The sequence below is a fragment of the Augochlora pura genome, chromosome 1 (assembly GCF_028453695.1).
Source record: "Augochlora pura isolate Apur16 chromosome 1, APUR_v2.2.1, whole genome shotgun sequence".
Classification (NCBI taxonomy): domain Eukaryota; kingdom Metazoa; phylum Arthropoda; class Insecta; order Hymenoptera; family Halictidae; genus Augochlora; species Augochlora pura.
In genome coordinates this window covers 19,262,020-19,284,544 of record NC_135772.1, presented here as the reverse complement: position 1 = coordinate 19,284,544, position 22,525 = coordinate 19,262,020, and the positions used below count along the sequence as shown (strand labels likewise).

Below are 22,525 nucleotides of genomic sequence, written 5' to 3'. Positions count from 1 at the left end.
GATCACTGTTTCTCTAAACTGTAACAATTCGTTGCGTAATAAAATATATTCTACGTCTAATATTAATTTAATAAAATGTAATAGTAATATTTCCTACTGAAATATATATTCAATAAAAATATTTTCAAGAACACGGTTCGATTACCGAAAATGGAAAAAGAAGCTGATAGTTTTCTTTATGGGAAGAGAACATGCGCGTGGCTTAGTGCGAAACGGGAAGCAATGTGGTGAAATAAGTCCTCGGTTACTTACGGATCGGATCGTTTGCGTTTCACATCAACGGGAGCAAGATTCTTGCATTTCGTTACGTGCACCTCGAACGTAAGGTGCTTGTAATCGTATTGCAACGCGAACTCGACTTCCCCGGTGACGGCCACCGAACGACAGCACCGGCCCTCTCCGGCGCCGCTGTAAACCGACGCCATTGAATCCGAGCGCGCCTGAAAAATAACAAATTATTATTAATAAATAAATATACAAATATATGATAATATAAAAATATATAAATAAATTTCATAGAAAATCACAGAACTAAACAGCTTCCAAAAGTAACCAAAATCAATTCTAAAGGGTGTCTCTACACAATAAACGGTACTCCGAAATCACGCGGAAGCTAAGAAACAACGAAATGGCGATTTTAGGCTTTGCTCTCGATCTATTGACACTTACGAGCCGCTCTGTACTTTGAAAATCCATTAATAACAACAGTCCCGAGTCAAGTCAGTTCAAACACTGGCACTGACAGTCCGTGCGCGAGATAGACGCTTATCTCGGAGCTGTGATCTGGAGCTCCAATAGCATTATTTAAAAAATTCATAGATGAGTCACGGGTGCAGCGTGTGTCCGTTTCGTTTGTTAGCATATACGTAATGGCACAGTGAACTCCGTGGCTCGGCTAAAAAGTCCGATTGACTTATTCGATCGGCGAAAATTTCTTCTTAAAATGCACGCCCACGTAACGGCGGGTATACGTGACCGTCGACGTATATTACGCAATACGGTTGTACCGTTAGCAAGTGTCTACTAAATCGCATACGCACGCCGATTATTTTATGTAGCACCGTCCACGTTTCGTGCGTGACGATTTATTCTAGCTGCCCACACGAGAATCGTCGTAATTCAGATGTTCGAAGCGGTGTACTTTTTGCGTTCTTATTTATTTTATTATTTGTGTCGAAATAAATGATGAATATCACTTTGAAAATTCACTAATGATATAATAAAGTACTATTTTAATTTTAGGAAGTAGCAATAATAATATAAATTTTATTCCAGAAAGTAATAATAATACCAATTTAATTCTAGGAAAAGATTCCTCGAGAAATGACGTTTTCCTGGTGTAAAAAATTATGAAAAACTTCCAAGCGAGAAATTCTATAGCAAAAACGTGAATCATAATTTCGCTGTCGTTCATTTACGTTTTATTATTTATCGCGTTGTATAACACGTGTGCTTACAAGAAGTAAACGTCACCGACAGTTTTTGTTGGCATTTTTTTTATGCAAATGTGCAAAATGGTGGTTGAACGAGTCTTTCGTATGATCAGGTGCACACGTGGTGATAACGACACCGTTATTATTATCTTAATTAGAATTTAAATCGAACAGATGATATATCACTTTGGTAAATGTTTTAATTGATTGTACATACCCCAAGACTAGATAAGGATCCTCGGGTGGCAAGATGACCCGAATGCAGTCCCTGGTCCATGTCGTCTACGTCCATCACTGGATTCGAACCTGTTCTGGATCCTGCGCCGATGATGGGAGTGCTGCAGGCTTCTGACAAGCTGCTACCATCATCTATAGCAACGTAATTAAATATTCCGAGTTAGTTCTCTATCGTTTATGTAATTATATTGATTTTAATACACGGCTCTTTCTTCGCTAATTAGAATTTTATGAAATGTTATATTTATATTGTAATATTTCAATTTATTTTATATTGTAATATTTCAATATTTAATATTTTCCTATAATTACTCGCAATTAAATTTTTACCACATTAATTATCATTCGGAATTGAAAATGGAACAGACAAGTTAAAATTTCAATACTTTAAGTCTACATCTGATAGTCATTCGATAAGAAAACCAGTCGAGACTAAATTGAGACCAGTGCGAACAATAGAGAAGTCCGAGACGCATACGGAATAGTAAAATAAATGCAAGTTTAACTGAGCGTAGAATTGTAACATTTTTCCAAACAGGAAACTAAATTAATTTTACTGTTCCTGTTCTTCCAATTTATATTTTCGTTTTGTTAATATTATCAACGCTTTGATATTAATTAGAAATGATATAATAGATAATAGATTATAAGTTATATAAATGGTGTCCCAAAAGTCATTTGCATTCTGGAAATGGGAGATTCCTGAGGTCATTTCAAGTAACTTTTTCCTTTACAAAAATTTTCTCCACGAGGCCGTTCAATCGTCCTCGACGAAGTTCAACCAACTTGCTCTGCCTCCGCAATGGTTCATCGAGCCAGCCCCTCTCGATATCCTGATCGAACGCTTGGGGAACACGTCGGTGAGCGGAGACGGCCACGAATGTTGCTTCATCTTCTTCATCCTGCACTTCGGGAAAACGTCTTCGAACGACGGCGATTTCGGATTTCCTTCCGAACCATGCTTCCAATCGCTATTACTTCCTCGTCTCGCTTCAGAGTTCGTCGAGTCGTCGAGCACGAGCCTCGACGTGGATCTCCGTTCTCTCGGGTCGTAATCAGTCGAGGACAGGATGTTCTCCTTGAGTTTCCACGTGTCGGCGAATTTCAGCTGATCCGTGATATCGAAGCTGGCGTCTGATTTCGTTAAAATTTCGTTCTTTGTTAAGGAATCGTCGGACCTTGTTCTGTGCAGCTCTATGTGCTCCTTCTCTTCCGGATCGGAGATCCTTTCTTTCGAGAAAACGACGTTCGGGAACTCGCGAGTGCGATGAAGTGGGTAACAAGAGAGGCAACAACTGGGCAACCATCTCATGGTCAACTGTCCTGGCATTTTCTTCATGGCGTGACGATTCTCTCCGAGTCACATCGTCGATCGTTTTTTATTATTACTGTGTTTAAATCGGTCGAACTCTTTGACACGTGTTCGATCGAATAAATCCAGAATTATTGCTGGAATACATAGAGTAATTATCCTGCGGCGATCAAATATCCTTGCGACGTTTAATTATCCTTATCACGATCCATTTAATATCCTATTGTAATCACAGCTCCTGTTTCACGCAGTAACTATGCGAATTAAACCACGGCTCTCTACGGGAATCTTAACAGAAGAATTGGAGAATTATTTTAAAGAATTTTAGTAATCCACTCGATCGAAGAATTTTTCGGACGACGCCGAATGTATGCGAGCCGAGAAAGAACGTTCTTTACACTGACCAGTACGTTTGTTCCATGCCAGTTTCTGATAATCTGTCAAGTGGTATGAGGGTTACGATAAAGTTGATTTTGGTTGACCTTCCGTCGTCCGGTGCTCATTGTGGGAGGACTTTCGTGTTCAAGAATCTGCAGCTGCGGAACTGCGATAAGGGATGATATTGCAGCTATGAATAGAATCTTCCCGGTGACACGTTTCTTTTTGTTAAATAATTTTTCTTCGGCAACATTTAACAGCGACACCATCGATTTACATTGAACTTTTGTCTGTTTACTTATTTCCATTTTGTTTCGTTTCTTGTTTGTTAGTTTTGTTTCATTTGTTTTTTTAGGTTTGTTTCATTTTTTGTTTTTTTACTTTTGTTTATTTCGCTGTTTATTCGCTGATACGAGAAGATTGGCTTTATCTGCCTGAACGTATGTTTTGCATTCCCATTTAACCTATTTAAAAACGCTTGTTAGTTAACAGAATTTTTCCTGCGCGAATTGCTATCGAATTTTTATCGACGACTATTCGATAATAAAGATCGTGAGCAATTTTATTTTTTCTATTAATATTAATCAAATTCTTACCAAAGATTTGCATCCTTGAAGAACCGTTTACGTTTGCAATATCTATTTATCGTGGAACAGTTGCATTGGAAATCTGTGATTTGCGCCGAGACACCTGCACTATACTCATTACATTAACTATAGTAGCCATGTGGTCTGCCCAGTTCCCTCTATACCTTTGCCGTGGTTAGCAGCATACGTCTTTGTTCCGTTATGTTCGTTTTGGATCTTATTGTCAGGTTATGTTTCAGGTCAAGTTTCCTATAATATGTACATCCTTTTACGCGATGTGTTTCAATTTAGCCCATAATGCCAACCTCGCTACCCAACACTTGCTAACTATAAAATCAATTTTACTACAAAGTAAAGAGTCTTGTCGATATATTATTAATTTATCGACAGTATCGTGCACGCGACCGTCAATCGCAATCGCGATCCGCATAGCACAGCCCATGCACGCGTCTCGGTTTCTCGCGGAGATAGTCATTCGACTCATTAATGCGTCATCCGTAACGGAACAGCATTCGACTCGACACAACATTGTGAAACTTCTTTCTACCGGGTTTTTAGTTCCAGCAGCCTCGGGTTGCTCTTTTCACCCGAGAACTCGTAGCCATCTTTCTATATTTAGCATCGTTTTAAACACCGAAAAAAAAGCCTTGGCAAAAACATTCGTAGAAATTGGACCGTTTTACGGAGCGAACTGAAAAACGTAAACATTTGACAAGCTTCGGACGACAGATGCCGGTAATTGCGCGCGAATAACGCGGCCTAACGGAACCTGTTCGAACGCGACAGATACAGAGAGATGAAAAATGTGCTCTTTACGAGGAAACGCCGCCGCCGCGTAATCGTTCGAAACAATTACAGAAGACGAAGTCGGGGATATCGTGTTTATGCTTAAAGTGCAATTTCTATGAGCAAGAGTGAGCGAATCTGTGTCAAGGTGATCGGTTGTAGGAACTTCCAAAGAGAAAGATGCCTTTCGTAACGCGATTAAGATCGTGCGCTATTGAAAACGAAATACGGTAAAAGAACAAAATTTTAATCGTTGCGGATACGCCTTTACGGATTCTGTAAAAATATAACGGGTTATTAAAATTAGTTTATTACATTCGTCGAGCATGCTCGTGTCGCGTGAGAGGAGCAAATCAATCATTCCAAGGCTATCTTATTATTTTAGTTCCTGTTGCGCCAGTGATCTAACAAATAATATTTTCGTTCGCATTGTTAATATCCAGATGTAATAATATTTACTCGGGGACCTATTCGTCAGCTATTTTTTTTTAGCAATATTTACCTCTATTTCTTTATTATTTTCTTTACGAATATTTATTTCTATTTCTCTATTTTACTAGCTAACGATATTTACCTCTATTTCTCCGTTATTTTCTACCTGAATTTTTTATCATTCCTGTCAAATGCCGATAACACGAGCGTACAAATAACGTTATAAATAAACAGTGGCTGGTGCAAAGGAAAGTGATATTCTGTTCGTAACATAGGTGCATTAATATTCGATCTCGGATCGTTCTCAGGGAAAGAGCGAGACGATTCGTATCAGCATACAATATAGAAAACTAATCAAAGATGTATTCTCAACTATATTTCGCCGATCACAATGCTTGTTGTTTCTGTTACAGCGTATTAGGTCGACTCGCATGAAAGAATCGTATAATGGAAGCCGCGAAACACTTATTTGCGAACTAGTTTCGATCGCAGTTACTTTTGCAGTGCTCGTTAAGAGCTTTGCATATCAGTTACGATATTTACCAAACCATTAATAATTTATCAGCAGGCGCGAATTTTTATGCAAATATATTAGCCTCGTGAAAACTGAGTTAAACACAATTTTTAAAGCCATTTATGTTTTAAAGTTCTCGCGATAAAAAAGAAACGAAGATATAAAGTTTTACAAATACACAAGTTTTTGAATTTCTAATTAAACAATCGATAATAAATTATTTCATTTAAATTAACACGCGCTGGAATTATATAGAGATCCGCAGTTTATTAATTATTTCTGTATAAGATAGAAAAATGTTTTCTACGAGAAAAGACTTATTTTTATTTCACACATTGAAGCGTAAATAGTTCGAACAAAAACTATCGATTGCGCAATTAACGTAGATACAAAAATGAAAACGAGAGCCTGGCGAAACTTTCATCGGCTTCACCATTATCTCCGGTGTTATACTGCAACGCGAACGCATTGAAATCCGCGACTAATTATTAGGCAACAACACGTTTCGTCACCAAGAGAACAGAACGGGGGCGTAAAAGTGTCGTCCGATCCGCGGAGTCGACGCCTGTCCCTCGTGATAATAATTTACATGGCATTAGACTAATTGCCGGCGCGTATTACGGGCGAAGGCGATAGAATGGGAAAGAATCGGCGTTCGTAGGCAGCGTATTTTTGACATGAATAATGCATCGCGCCCGTAGGGTTGTCGAACCGAAGTGAGGCTTTAATAACCGCGCTACGGTAAATTCCTGCTCTTTGAACAGTGGCATGAAAAAGAAAACTGCGTGCCCGACGTACTACCGGAGGCAACCGGATTTAATATTTCTCGCTCGTCGCGGATATTTATACGAGATTAATAATCATTACAGTCGTTTCACGTTTCGAATTTAATTCATTAAATATTGAGCGTTCTCCTATAAACGCATTGCTTTGTTGAGAATTATTTCTGCAATGCAATTTCAGGCAAGAAAATAGACTGAAATAAAAAGAAAATTATGAGAGAATAAATTATATTGTTAATACATATTTATGAACAATATATGGCAAGTAAAACAATGTATTTCTGTCTATAGTAACTCGTATATTAGAACGTAATATTCGTTATTATTATTTAATAATATATTCACGCGTAACAGTCGCGTTAATTGTACAGCTTTTTTCAATGCAATTACTTAACATCTGAAGCAACGGATCGCGTTCTAGTTCATTAAGGAGAAAGCAAACCCGTTGTTTTTTCGTCGGTAGAAATCATAATCTCTTATTCGGTGTTGTCGGTGCATATCGTTGCAATGCGAGTCGCTCGTGAATAATTTGAAAGATTAACAAAACGCGAAACCTTGTAGAAAATGTAATTCAACTTCGAAACGGTACCAATCTATAAAAGTTATAAATATAGGCAGCAACATTTCGTTTAATCTTTATTTTAATACTGTGCACAAAAGTATCGCAGTCTATGCTGGAATTAAAATGTATCTGATTTGAATTTATGTTTTCTGAACTATTTCACTTTCTTCATCTGGCACACCGGCTTATACTATAATTAAGCCAGTTGCGTGATACCTAATGTTTTAACACGGGTTCTGCGAACGTGTCAGCGGTGATTAAAGAAACTTTGTTAACCGTTGTGTACAGTTAATTATGGGATTAATTCTTCTGTGTAATGAAAGTTTACGGTTTAGTTGAATTTGATACTCTTTTTATTTATTAAAATTGTAGGATATTTTATGAAGGTAATATTGATATAGGTTAGTGGAATCTATTACTGTGGGGTCGTTAATTATTGTTTGTTTTCGGTCGTAATTAATTTTATCCTTATCGAACAAGGTCCATTAAATTTTATTATTCAGAAATAAGGAAATTAAACGACTCAGAGAAATAATAAAAATAAAAATAAATATACGATTAATTAATTAACTAGTATTTTCAGATTCTGTACCAATGCTATCTCTACAATACGGTAAACGCGTTTCGTTATGTCATTCGTGTGGATTCGCACGTTTCACCGTAAAACCGCGCGATGTCGGATCGCTGTTCTTGAACCGTCGAAACGTGCCACGAAAATAAATTCGCGACACCGCTTTCTCTATCGCGAACACGTTTTTTTTTTCTCGTTACGTTTCTCGCACGAAATTCATCTCGGCATTATCACCGAGTACATTCGCAACGTTGGGTCACCCTTCTTGAACCTAGGAGCGCTCGCGCGCGCGCGATAACCGCTCAAAAGTGATTCTCATGGAGCGTTGTGTCTCGGCTCACGTACGAAATTAGCCGCGGCTACGCCGGCAAGTAGAACGCGCGGTTTGTTAATGACCACCTTTAAAGCGTTCACTAGAGTGTAACAGGTGTAACCGCTTTATTACAAACGAGATTTCCCTTCTTTCTTCGCCCCCCCTTCCGCCCGTCCCTCCGCCGACCTTCTCCGCTGTTTCCCTGCGCAGGGAAAATCGATAGAACGGCGGTAATGTTCGGCGAATGCGTACAGAAGAGACTCAATTAATGCTCCCTAACTGTTGCGAGACGGTGGTGGGAATCGGGGGGGAATGACATTCGCTCGAATTAAAAGAATATTCTCATCCAGAAAAAAAAATCCAGCGAGAACGCGTATGTTCTAGGCGTTTTAGGCTTTCGCTGAACTCGTCCGAGATTTAATTGCAATCGTTGATAAAACCCGCACTTGACCTTTTATCTTGTTGCATGAGTTATTGAATTTTAACGAGCCATGGCTTACACGAATTATCGTCTTTGACGTAACCATGTCTGATTGCTCGTCGGAATTATTTTTTTTTCGTGCAATTGTCTGTCCGCGATATTTATATATTTTCGCGAATAAACAATTTACGTATTTTTTATCTCTGGTATCTCCTAGCGGAATTATTTAACAATTTATGCTGTGTTTTGTACCGCTGACTCTTTACCGTTTCGCGCTTTCGCCACAAACGCGTAAAATCCACGGTCTGTTATAGTTTATTATTAGCCTGTTTACAGCTTATGAAATAAGAACTTCCTAAGAAGGATCAACAAATCTCTCGGTTCACAGTTATAGATAAGAAGATTATAAAATGCTGGTTGCAATGAAACCGCGCCTGCCCGACGATCATTGCTGGTTCAGAGCCTAATCAATTCGGAATATGCAGCAGCTTTACGCGGCAGAGAATTTCACTACACTTTTCTCGTCGGTGGCTCTCTTAATTGCTATGGCGACTCCATGTTAAGAAACGTGAATCGTGTAATGATTCGCGCTGGTCGTCTCTCCAAGCGTTTACCGTGTACATTACAGAAACAAAAATGCACGATTGTGAAACGTCTTCGAGCTATATGTATGCCAAACGTTCTGCGAAGTCTTCATTCCTTCAAATTTATTTACTTCTTGTGCCAACACGTGTATCATTAAATTTCTAAATTATTGAATGATCATAAGTTGATTTACGTGTTTGGTAATAACTGCTATTCAATTTTTAATCCACAAGGATTAAAATACTCATGAAGAATGAGACTACCAGAATCAATAATTAAAGAGTCGTTTCTCAATGCCACTGCATTCTCTTAACAAGAACACTGAATGGACTTACCAGAGGTGAGAGACATAGCTTGTTGCCTCCTGGACCTGGAGTTGTCGCGTTTTCCAACAGAGGACTGGGACCCCGAGATCTGTAGACCAGGAGCGCTGACAGCTCGTTTGGGACCGCCAATCGCGCCAGCTACGTTACTGTTCCTGGCGAAGCCAGGTGGCCTGTACCTGGCCGACTTAACGCCAGAGTGTTGTGGTAGGAAATAGTAGACGCTGTGCGCCTTGTGCATGTTGGATGATGCTTGCGAAGCGACTGCGGCAAGTCCAGCAGGGGCTGTAGAAGCTGGTAAACGAGGCAGAGAGTTTGTTGCAGCCGTGATCGCTGACTGCATGCCACGAGGTAAGGTGGTTGCCCGGGATTCGCCATTATACTCGAGTTCGTCTTCGGTGTCCTCATCGCCGGCAGATGTACCTGTGAATGTGGAAAATTTGTCAGTAAAATGTATGGAATATTAAGGAAGCTAAAGACAGTGATAATCTGCCGAGTAAAACTATAACTCACCAGACTCTGCCCTAGTGTTGGCATCAGGAACAGAAGATCGTCTTCTATTGCTCCAGATCCTCTCCTCCACGGATCCACCGCAGCCGCTAGCAGCGCCCGCAGTGCCTCCTCCAATGGAACCGCAGCTTCGGACTCTGTCCAATTGTTCTCTGGAGAAGCTCTTCGGATTGAACAGCAGATCTCCCGCGCTGCGACGTTTAGCTGCCATAGCGAGGGCATTGGCACTGGTGTTGGTACCAACGCTGACATCTCCTGAACAAGCCAGCAAGCTGAGCTTCGTTCTGGAATCAGCCGCCATCAACGCCGACTCGAAGCTGCCGCGCCAGGAGAACCTCTCGTAATCGCTGGCTTCCCTCTCCTCGCCTTCCTGGCCCGTAGACGCTACCGGATGGTTGTTGATCAACAGCAGAGGGTCGTGGGACTTGGACCTGGGCAGTTGCAGATGCGTCGAAGGGGACGCGTTCGTGGAATCCGACGTGGAGTCGTCGTCCTCGGTAGTGGACGCCGAAGACGGGGTTCGATGATGCTGGGAATACCTCCTCCAAGTGGTGGAATGATGCTGAACGGCTGGACCACCTTCGGAAACCTCGTGCATCAGCGCCACCAGCCGACTGCCTATATGATGCATCACCTTGGCAATTAACGGCGGACTGCTGTGGGGCGTGGAATTGGTGTCGGAGCTGACTCCGTCGCCGGCCATCTTCGTGAAACTCTGCACCAGTTTCTGGTAAACGAACGCGGTGTCCCGGCCAAGGTATTGTGGCTGCATCCCGACCACCGACGCCTTTTCGTCCTTCTCTTTGTCCAAGAGATTGTTGTTAGACGTCGTGTCGAATTTGCTGATGATCTGCTGGCAGCTCTGCGAGATCTGCTCCTGCAATGCGGATCGACGACCGCCAGCTGCCCCCTCCAAATCCGAGCTCGTGTAATCGGAACTGTCGTACGAGTCGGACCAAGTGTCCTCGGAGCTGAGGTACTCGACGATCTCCCGCACCTGATCGTCCCGAATTCCTGGCACCGTTTTCATCAGCCTGGTCAGCTCGTTCTCGAAGTACACCAGCTGCGGTGGTTTCGTTCTGTTCTGCGAGGAACACAGTCTGGCTTTCGACGAGTAACCGGACAGTCGAGGGCTGGGTGCTGGCGAAGCACCGCTCGAGTTCGCAGCATTGGGGCCGTTCGAATTGGCGACCATGGTCTTGAAGAACTGTCGCATCTTCGACATCATTAGGTTCGTTTCCTCGTCGCTGGACCAGTTGTTGAAGCTGTCCTTGCGCGACAGAGAGACGTTCGGCAGATGAGGTAACGCGTTGTGACTTAGGAGATGGTCCATCTTGCCCCCGACGCTCGCCTCGGCTGTCGAACTTCTTTCGGCGGATGTTTGATTCCCGTCGTTGTCTCTCTTCTCCTTGTTTCCGTCTTTCGACTCCTGGTTCGCCTCGACGTTCGTCTGACCGTCGTCCGGTAGTTTCTGGTGCTGCAGGAGATCGTCGCAGCTACCGACGAAGCCCGAGTCCCTCGACTGCTGCTTGGATCTTTGATTGTAGCTCGACGAGTCGCCTGAACTCATCTGGATGGTCCTGGAGGAGTCCAACAGCGACGCGGCCGCAGCGTTGGGAGCTGCGGTTGGCAAGGACGAAGAGGATAAGATGTTCTCCGGCTGAGGGGTCTTCGCTCGCTCGGAGTCCTCCGAGTGGACCGCTTCGGCCTCGTTCTCCAACACCACTTCGCCGACCACGACCATCTCTCTGCTTGGCTCCGGCGTTTTGTTTCTGTCGTCCGGCACACGTGGACTCTGCGTGCCCATGTTCCTCGGCTTCTTCTTCTTCCGTTTCACCGTGTCGAACTGACCGTCCGTGCCGAAAGCTGCCGTCTGTCCGTCGTCCGCGCCGTCCGTCTCGGTCGACGAACCCTCCGACTGGCTCTCCTGTGCATCCTGGCTAAGACTCAGGTCTTGCAGGGAGTTCTGCGAGCTCAGGTTCTGGGAGCTCTGCGCGAGCGCCAGGAGATTGTCTAAAGAGGAACTGTGCGACCTACCAGTGCCTCTGGCACGGACCAGCTTCTTCCGCCTCTGTGCTTCCGGACTGGGCCTGCCTTCTGAATCGCTGCCAACCGATCCGTCCGAGTCTCGTCTATCTTGATCGAAACCGAGAAACTCCGACAGGAAGTACTTCTCCAGCCTCGAGGAATTCAGGAAACCATCCCCTGACGCCGACCTCTCCTGTCCCTGCCCGTTGTTGGCAGCCTCGTCCTGTCCCAGGGACTCCAGACCTTCGGAATAGATGGAAGAAGTCTCCGACAGACTGTCCACCTCTCGGGAGCCCATGCTCGAGTTGTTGCCATCTCCGCCGAGGCCGAAGAAGAAGTACTTCTCCAGCTCGGAGGCCGACGGCGGTCTCTGCTTCTTCGACGGGCTGCCGGTCGCCAAGCTCGGCTCTGTCTCGCTCTCTTCGCAGGACTCCTCGACGATGGTATGCAAGGTGAAATCGATGGCCTGTCTGTGGTAGCCTCTGAGCTCTTCCTCCCGGTCCCCAAGATTGTTCGCCTCGTCCTCGGAGCTCTCCTCGGTCGCGGTGGTGGCCCCAGGCTCGTCCTCGTCGTGCGACACCTCCTCCACCCAGGAGTCGTCGTCGGCCAGGCCATCCTCCAAGATGACGACCCCACCACCGGCCGAATTCTCGTCGCTGGATTGCGAAAAGGCACGTGGCCGCGCATTCTCCCGGTGGTCGTTCGCCGGCCGCTCCCGCGGCACGCTTTCCTCGTTCCCTTCGAGCCTGCCGCCGGCTATTTTTCCGGCGTTTTTCACCGACACGTCATCGCTTTCACTGGCACTACCACCGACGCTTAGCCCGCTGTCCGCTTCCAGCTCCGCGTGGCCGCTGCTCGTCGCGGCGGCCAACCGTTTCACCATCAGCGGCCGCCTGGGACCCTGACCATTCTTCCGGTGCGGCTGCTCGTTGACGGCCTCCAGCGCCAACTGGAAGTATCCAGCCAGGCCCTGGCCGGCCGTCCTGACCTCGTCCGGCTGTAACAAGGTCGTGGTGTCCGACGTGATCACGCTGACCGGCTGGTACGAGGCCTCCTGGGTGATCATCACGAGGCTACGGTACCGGTTGCCGCCGCTGCCGTTCGCCCCGACGCCGTCGCCGTGTACCGCGGTGGGAAAGCGCTGCTGCGAGTCTCTGACCACGGGATCCTTCGACGCAGCAACACCAGGGAATCCATTCTCCTTCCGAAGAGACGGGCGTCGCTCAACTGAGCAAAAATGTGCCGGTATCCCCTCCGCGGCGGTGCTGTCGGTGCTGCCACCAGCCTCCGGATCACCGTCGACCTCTCCTACCACCTGCCCGACGGTGGAACTCTCACTTCTCGGCGTGCGCGAACTACCATCCCTACCGTCGCTGCCGACTTCCCAACCACCGGCAGCATCCCCTACCACCTGGTCGTCCTCGGAACTCTCACCTCGTACCGCGAGCGTACCACCACCGTTGGTCCCGTTACCACCGCCGCCTTCCCTGCCACCGTCCCCTACCGCCGTCTGGTCAACGCTGGCAGAACGATCACCTCTCACCGCGTCGCGGGCTGCGGGATCCTCGACCTCGCCAACAGCGGCAACAAACAGTTGTACCTCCTTGCGAGCAGACGGGTGTCGCTCGACTGAACGAAACAGCGTCGATATCCCCTCCGCGGCACCGCCGTCCGTACCTCTACCACCTTCGCAACCTCCGCCGCCGTCCCGTACCACCTGCCCGTCCGCGGAACGTTCACCTCTCACCGTGTGCGAGCCGCCGTCATGCGCGCCGCCGCCTGCTGCGCCCACGCCGTCCCCGCGCCTCAGCACCGCCCCGATTCGGTTGATGGTCATGTCTGCCACATCGCAAACAGCCGTGGTGGCCAGTTCGTTTCGGTGGTGAGACCCTGCTGGATTATCACCGGTACCATTTTGGACGGCGACCGATGACACGGTCTCCGTTGGTTCGACGGTCGCGGAGTCCGCGGAATTGCTCGTGGATTTTTCGAGGAGCGTCTTTTCATGCTGACCACCTCCCCATATCGATCGTCTCGCGGCTTTGGGGGTTGATTCGATGCCGTCGGTTTTCAAACCGTCCGCGACGTCCAGTCTCGGATTCGATCGATCCGAGGCCGGGAGACTGTCATCGTCGATGACGCTGGCCGGCGTCACTTCGTACTCGTGCAGCTCGTCGCTGCTGACCTCGCTACCGGTCGCGTTGGTATCGTTGCTCGTGTAGCTCTCCGACCCTGAGCTCGCGCTTACCGGGATCTTCAGGTTGCCATCGGCGAACGTGCCGCGGTCCACGTTACCGACCGGCTCGTCGATAATGGCCATCGATGCCGCCGTGTTATCGACAGCGGCTTGGCCGTTTTCGCTCGGTCGATCAAAGCAGACGTTCTCCGATATCCGGGGGAGACAGTTCAGGGTCTCCGCATTGTTTTCGGGTAACGGGGTCTCCAAAGAGTCGGGGATAATGTTCGAGTCGCAGATGCTCGATACAGGTTCGAACTGGTTTTCCGAATCCGAGTCCATTTCCGTGTGGTCGGCGCCATCTTGCGCCGTTACGTTCTTGCTGATGTCCGTCGACTCTATGCTGTCCGGGTCCAACGTCTTCACCGATTTCAGCTCGATGTGGCTCTCCGAACAGTCGTTGTCGCTCGCGATGTACATCTCCTCGGGCAACGCGCGATGATGCAACAAGACGGCTGCCTTTTTGTCGTTGCACACCTTGGAACGGCTCTCCTTCTCCCCCGGTATCATCCCCTTCTTCGTTCGCAGGATCGCCTTCTTCGCGTCCGATCTGTTCCCCGAATTTTCCTCGCTGCTGCTCTCGAACTTCCTCTCGTTCGTACCATCGAAGTTCGAATCCTCGCTGAAGAACCTGACGTATTGGAGAACCACCGGCTCCTCTTCGGGCAAGGCGGTCACTCTCTTCAAAGTGACACCGTTCTTCGCGGACTCGGAGGAGTCCGTGTCCTCTTCCCCGTTGTCCTCAATATCGTTGTCGCTGGTCAGAGAATCGTCGTTCACCACGAACACCTTGGAGAACCTGTGCGACGACGAGTCGTCGTCCAGGTCGCTGCTGTCCGCGGAGGATCTTCCGGACGAGCTGCCGGAGTCGTCACGCTGGAACATCCTCTGCTCCCTTCGATCTTCGAAGGAGACGCTCTCCGTGTCCTGTTGGGAGTCCTCCTCGTATTCCTTCGCTTTGCTCGACTGCTCATCGTCCTGTTGACTCTTCTCGGCGCTCGCCTGGCTCCTCTTCCCTCGAATCTTCCCCGACGATTGCTCGCTCCCTTTCAACTCGCTCGCAGGGGGTTGCAAGCCGTCCACGGGCTTGGTCGCGTTGTCTTTCTCGTCCTGGTCGAGCTGCAGATTGCACAGTCGTTGCTGGAGGGTCTCGGCGGTCGTAGGGATTGGCGACGATCCGTATAGACGCGGCGTCAGCAATTGATCCGGTCTGAAGGTGCAAGTCGCCGGATCGAAGGCGCTGGTCAGTCGCGGGTCAAGCCTGGTTCCGTGCAAGGGTTGATTGAAGCGGGGATGCCAAGCGAACCATGGCGCTGCTGGGTCCCCCCTCAACCTCAGGGTTCCTGGCTCCGCGTCGCTGCCGCCACGACTGATCATGGAGGACGCGGCGACCGCAAAGTCTCCGGTCCAGAGGGCAGCTGGGACCGGGACCGGATATGGAACCGGAACGGGTATCGGGACCGGCACCGGAAGCACGTTCGCACCACGCGAACCTCCGCAGGCCTGGCGAGGGACAGAGAAGGGTTGCAGCTACGTGTAATTCGGTCTGAGACGTATGAATGGCTGCGAATCTGTTTAGACGCTGTACTCCTACTTTGGACTGTATTCGTGAGAAATTGATAGGGTTGCGCAAGAAGTTTATCATTCATATGATTCGCGAAATTCCCTAGCGAAAATTGCCTACTGTCTTTTATTATTAAATAATTAACGTTCCAACTAAAAATAGTTATCCTTTTAGCCACCGGTGGCCTGTATGAGTTTAACAGAACTAATCCTCGGGGGTTCGACTACAATTTGTCCATCTAATTTCACGAGACAATGTCCAGCAACGAGCACAACTTACCTGGCAAGAAGCGGTGGTTCCACGTCCGGGGCAGCAGCTCCAATCTCCGGCGGCGTTGGCGGTGTCCGTGGCTACGTTGCTCGTTCCTACAGTGACCGGCAACGGTCCGGTCGGCACCGGCAGCGTCCCGCTCTCGAAGTAGTCCCAATCGCAGTCCTCGAGCGACTGCGCGGGCCCGGAACCGCGCGGCAAACCGTTCAGAAACGAGGAGCTCGAGCAGCTGCTGTCCGCGTCGTCCTCCTCGCGGCCGGAAGACGAGTCCGAGCTGATGAACACCAACCGTCTGTAATCGATGGTCGGCTGATCCTGACCCTGACTGTTCCCGGTCGGGCTCCGTTGTCTACCGCCCCGTCCGATCACGTGCAACGCCTGGATACTCTGCAGCTCCTCCGCGCAACAGCTTCTCGCGTGCGATCGTCCTCTTCGCCGCGAACCTGTTGAATGCAAACGTTTTCCGTGTTGCCCGGGTTTTCAGATTGCCTTCTTTCTTTTTCTTTTTTTTCTTTTTTTTTCGTTCGCCGTGCGCTCTCTTTGTATATTATCTTTGTGTAATGGTCGATAAGATCGCGCGGAAAAAACGATACGCGCCAAGTCGTCGATCGACTTATCGGCGAATTTATCTGTATCGATTCGGACGTTATCGATGCGCCACGCCGTTATCGTTCTCGAGGATGCTCCGACGGATTCGTAAGTCTATCGATGTTACTTGGCTACCACCGTGGGGCCCTGTTGTTGTTAAATATAATATGGGATACACCCGGATCGTTCCTGTAATCGTGATCGTGATCGTTGCCGACCGGCAATAAATGATGCTTCTTAACAGACAGTTCAGAGATTGAACGCTGTTAACGTAAGAATAGATTGGAATAATATGTGTGATGCAATCGATGAGCAGGCAAGAATTACGGAAAGTTGATTGTGAAACAATGTTGTTCTCAACAATCGGCGGTTCTACAAAAGTCTGCTTATTTTCTTTAATTAAATACATTGGAATCGATTGGACATAAGACAATTCCTAAGAGTAAAAGCTTTAGTATGATTAAAATTAATTAAATTAAAAAATAAAAGTTTAACTATAACAGAGACAGATGATTAATATAAAAATTGAAATATCGTAGCAAATGCCAAGTACCATTTAATCAATAATATTAATCGGTCTTTTATCTATTTCACAGGAATATTTTTAATAAACGTTCCAAAATAATTTTCTCCTATGAAATTTTTAATGTTCAACAATTCCCAAGAGATAAGTATTGTTTCCAAAAAAAAAATCCACAGACACTTATATCTTCTTAAATGAATGCTCTAAGACCGGACAGAATTTTTTCCACAGAATACTCGTTTATTTGCAAGCCCGATAAAAAATTGCATAACATATTCTCGTAATAGCTGCTAAACACTATACGCGATGCTCTTTTCCCCGTCTTCCGTTTCTGTTCCCTTAACGTTACTTTTAACCCCCCCATAATTTTCGAAGGCTGTAGCAGCTATAAACGGACTCAATGAAATTTGCAGAGGAGTTGCAATAAAGGTGCTTCTACCTGAAACAGGTAATAGAAGTAGTGCGCATGCCCAGGTAAGAAGCCGGGGGAATGGGTGCCCACTACCTGTGTGCACTCTTTCTCCGTTGAACACCTTTCTCTTTCTAATGACGGGACGCCGGTCTAACAAGAGCTCTCATGCTCGACGACCACCACACCGAGTCGATGCACAAGACATTGACAATTTATTTGTGAACACCCCATAGCGTTTGATTATTATTACAAATATTAATATTAGTATGTTTCGAGCATCCACTGAAATAATTTTCAAGCTTCGCGCGGTTTCAGCAGAAAATAGAAATTTTAATTGAGCAGTGACGTTTATTTGACACTGAAAATATTCTTAATAATGCAAACTGTAAGCACTAGATCTTTTTGCAAAATGAAAATTTTTCGAGGCGATTTTAAGAAACAGAAGTTAAAGAAAAATTAATTGCTTAATATTAATAGTTTTAGTAAGTTGAAAGCAGTGTAACTATATTATGAAATTCTTCGTATGTTTTGGCAATTTTACATTGCAGTTTAAGAAGAACAATCTATTCGAATGAATTTCGTAATGAATAAAATATAATTTTATCTAGAGACTGGCAGACAATTAAACGCAACAATGTGGTTCGTCGAATGCTCAAGAGATAGGGAGGAGCAAGTAAAATGGTTGCACATGTCACTATCCATGACACACATAGGTTGTCCATGTGGAGGGGTTGTGGCAATCGATATCAGGAAGGTTTCCCTAGGATTTCCTCCAAGAAAAGAATTTCTATTTAATCTTTTTTTCACGGAACACGATTGTCACGGAATTACCGAACCGCCGGATTAACAGCGATAACGATTTTATCGAGCCGGAAACATCGATGATAATCATTTGAATTCGCGCGTAAAGGAGTACTTTTTTTATAAATCGGGAGCGCGAGCTTCGGCGATGGAGTTGGCACATAAAAATGAGAAGAAATCGTGCAAACGTATGTCTATTGTGACCTTGTTCCCCAGTTACAGACATTTTTGTGTCGCGCAAGTCGTTCACCTGTACTCGCGGCAACTGTTCGATGTGAAACCCTCGCCTTGAACACGGTCTCCCTAAATTTATTATCATAAGTAATCTTATTTCATTAGTGTTCGAAAGCCTAGACTGTTAATTGCACTGACTATACGTGATTTACATATTTATTGATTTAAATTCAATTAAATTTTATGTAAAATATCAGGCAGAGTAAAAAGAATTTAATTCTAAATGGTGTAGTCAACCCTTTGCGTTTATTTCTTTATCTTTAAGCGCTGAATATTATTAAAATTATTATTGCATACGTTATTATTACTACCACCGAATCTTATTAATATTATTCTGGGTAAAGAACTAACTAAATGAAATTAAAAAGTGAATTCACGTTCTATTAAGTATAGTATTCGACTAATACCCTCAGAACGCTCGCTGAAAATTTTCCTGCGACCGAACCCGCGCCCGCGCGCGCGCGGTTTTCATGCGGCGTAATCATAATCGAAAACGATTTGTTAGGTTCGTGACTTAACATTGTTCTACTGGTTCCTACGGTTTTATTCGAATAACACGCAGTCACGAGCACGGGTCACGCGGCGCGAGCAACAGGAAGAGTCGAGGCGGCGCGTGTTGTGCCTGGTTTTCACACTCCGCTGAATTACCTGGTCAATGGCACGGGCCATCGTTTGGCCAGGTGTATGACTCGCGGGGCGCGGTGGTCTGTGAATGGTGTTCGCGTTCGGACACCGGATCCGAGTTTACGACATCACGGGAGCAGAAGAGAGAGCGAGAGAGAGAGAGAGAGATAGACGAGAAGAAGCGAGAGGGATCGAGGAAAGTTGCGGGAGAAGAACAAAGGAAACAAGGGCGAGGAGATAAGGGACGGGGAAGGGTGGACGTAGAGAGAGAGAGGGGGTGGGAGCGAAGGGAGCATGGAGGAAGAGAGAAGGATCAAGAAAGCTGGAAAGGAAGAACAAAGGAAACCGTAAAGGGAGAGAGGAAACGGTGGCTGCGGCGAATGTAGCGGTCTCGACGCATGCTTGCACAAATTTTTTTGCACCCTCCGCTGGCAAATTTTTGGGAAATCCCCATGGAAATTTACCGAAATTATTTTACGATCCAAAGAAATCGAAGAACCTTCTTACTTGTTACATAAAATAAAAATTGACAATTTATAGGCAGACAATTTCATATTACATTGAATTTTTATTAAAATAAAATTAGATAATCAAAATAAAGTCTATCAAATTTTCCAATGTAGCACCACGAAATTATTCAGTTTATAAAATAAAAATCAAGATTTATACATTCAGTAAATATCTCAGAAAACAGACAAAGAAATAAGGGAAAGAACAAAGGAAATAACAGAAGAGATAATAAAATATAAAAGGAAAAGTGAAGAAGACGGAAAGAAGGATGGAGGAAAAATGGCAAAGGGGATCGCGAGAAACAAAAGGGAGAAGAACAAAGGGAACGGAGCAAGACGAAACGGAAGGAGGGGAGAAATAGGAGAAGGTGGAAAGAAGAGAATTCTCATTTTTTTTTCTTTTTCTGCAAGCGTGTGATAATCCCTTAAACGGAGTCAGTGGGAAAGTGTGCATTACCGGACTCGACGGAACGCTTTAAAGGTTGAGTAACATACTCGCATGTGCGACACTTCTCGCCGGTGGAGATGTAAATGACCGTTTAAGGTGTTCGCGGGCACCTGAGCTAAATTTAGCGTCGCGTTTGTAGACCAGGCTGAAATACTATTTCGAATGATCATATTTCCTAAAGCGATTTCATCGGCCGAATAATTCGCACGAGATTACGGCTCTCCTGCGCTGTTTATATCAATTTTCCTGCTTTAATCGCCGCACGCTGCTCCGATTACTTGCGCATTAACTCGGGTAAAAGATTATTTTATATAAGAACATTTTGAAATCAGACTTTTAGATTTAAAATTAGACTTTTGGATTTAAAATTAGATTTTTAGATTTGAAATTAGATTTTTAGATTTGAAATTAGATTTTTAGCTTTAAAATTAGATTTTTACAATTAAAATTATACTTCTAGATTTAAAATTAAATTTTTTAGGTTTAAAATTAGACGACATAGAATTTTTATAAATTATCCGACAAACTTGCGTCAACCATTTCGAAAAAGTTACAATGCGTTCGTGAAAGTCAAGCTCGTTAAACTTTGAACCTACGACGACCAGTGAAAAAAAAGAAAAGATTCGTACTCGCGGTCCGTTTTAAGGCCGCTACCAAGAACATAAATTACCACGAAAAATGCCCGGTTTAACCCGTCACGCAAATTAGAGCTTCTCGCAGCGAGGAGAAAACACGGAGAAACGATTTTTCATTGAAAATCCCGAAGCAAGAGAGACTGTTCGACCAACCTGCGGCTTTGAAATTTTAGTCAAGCGTATCCGGTCGCCCGTAGTTGCGTACACGTTTGACGTGTGTCACTGTCGGACGATCCGCGAAACTGCGATTCACTGTCACTTTTCACCGCGACACGTTCAAGTTCACAAGCGACGCGGATCGAAGAAACCGCGGGCCGACAGCTTTGTTGTAGAAACGCCGTGGCTTTCGACATTGTAAGCTGGTAAGGGCCGCTGCGAGAGAAACAAGAGCTTTCCGTATATTTCGAAGGATTTTTCAGAGGTTTCGTTCGCACCCTCTGCGACCTATCAACCCTCTATCTGCACCCTCTAGCACCTATCGCAGGCTAAGGGAGATTTAAACTTTTAATTAAAAAGGGTCGGTTCAGTTTAGAAAAAAAATCGTATACTTTGATTGAAGTTTTAACCCTTTATCTACCGGTGATTTAATGCTATAATTATTTTACTGTATGAAAAATTTGTATGATTAAAAAAATGATAGGATTATATTTATCGAGATATCGCGTTATTTTTAGACAAAGCAGGCTTGAATGGATTAATTCATTTAATAGCTATCAGAAAAATATTTTGATCTTAATCATTGTGAAACGAAGAACGTCGTATTATTATTATATTAATTATTAATATTATATTGTAATGAATATTATATTGTAATGAATATTATATTACAATGAATATTATATTATAATGAATATTCTATTACAATGAATATTATATTATAATGAATATTCTATTACAATGAATATTATATTATAATGAATATTCTATTACAATGAATATTATATTGTAATAAATATTATACTACGCCTCTTTTAGATGTTCCACGGTTATAGGCCATTTATAGTCATCCGGTACGTAAAGTATTAATCGGTTTTATTAACCGGCCGGTCTCAGACTCTATCGGATTTTAATATCAACTTTCATGGACGAATATCAACTTTCTTAAGATTGGAACAGATTCCTCGAACCTAGGCAACTGGTGAACGTAAAAACTGTGTTATTGCTGTTCGGCACGCTTTGTACAAAATGGCCCATGACTGGCAAACGGGGGTGTTTCTACGAAGATTAACAATGAACATCCTGAACGATAAGAATTCTTATAAAAATTCTGAAAATCTTATAAAAATTTTATAAATCTTACAACAATCATATCAACACAATTAGATAATTATCAAGGTAAATCTACCTCCAATAATCCACTTATGGACCAAGATTCCCCGGACGTCGTAAGTAGAAACAGCAAACAATGGTCAGACAAGCCTTCTTAAACAGTTCGCCTAACTATCCAGAACTGACACAGAGTTTATTAACATTTACAGACTTATTTTCAATTTTTCACTCAGCTTCACGATTAGATCGAAGTCATGATAGTAGCATCACCAATCGGAGGACACCTTGTAGAAACGCGACCACCATAAATTAACTAACAACGACGATCCGAAGAGGATCTGTCCTTCAATGAACGTAAACACAGACGTCTAGCGCTATTTACTTTTGTCAGTAAACCGATTTGCATATGTGAGTGTGGAACGAAATCAGGGATTATTGTGGGAAGTGGTGCAATTTGGTGAACGAAGGATCGAGCGCAGGTTTGTTTCTGGTGCAGAGACTGTATATAATTCACGTGCGCCGTACCGGTCGGTTCTCCAGGCGTCTCGTTCGACGGGGACTCGCGAAATGATTCACGTTACCAAGGTTTTTCTAACACGCCGACGATTCGCGTGGGCCAAACGCGGCTCAACTGAGCA

General features: G+C 45.0%; 1 protein-coding gene across 1 annotated transcript in view; it reads right to left on the bottom strand.

Moving 5' to 3' along the window:
• Positions 1–22,525, bottom strand: part of LOC144469910 (uncharacterized) — a 46,606-nt gene that overhangs the window by 5,253 nt on the left and 18,828 nt on the right. The window contains exons 9-13 of the mRNA XM_078180644.1: positions 15,854–16,287; positions 9,750–15,513; positions 9,249–9,659; positions 1,651–1,802; positions 253–440 (exon numbers count right to left, since the gene is read on the bottom strand). Of these exons, the coding sequence (XP_078036770.1) occupies positions 253–440; positions 1,651–1,802; positions 9,249–9,659; positions 9,750–15,513; positions 15,854–16,287 (6,949 nt within the window). The remainder of the gene's footprint in view (positions 1–252; positions 441–1,650; positions 1,803–9,248; positions 9,660–9,749; positions 15,514–15,853; positions 16,288–22,525) is intronic.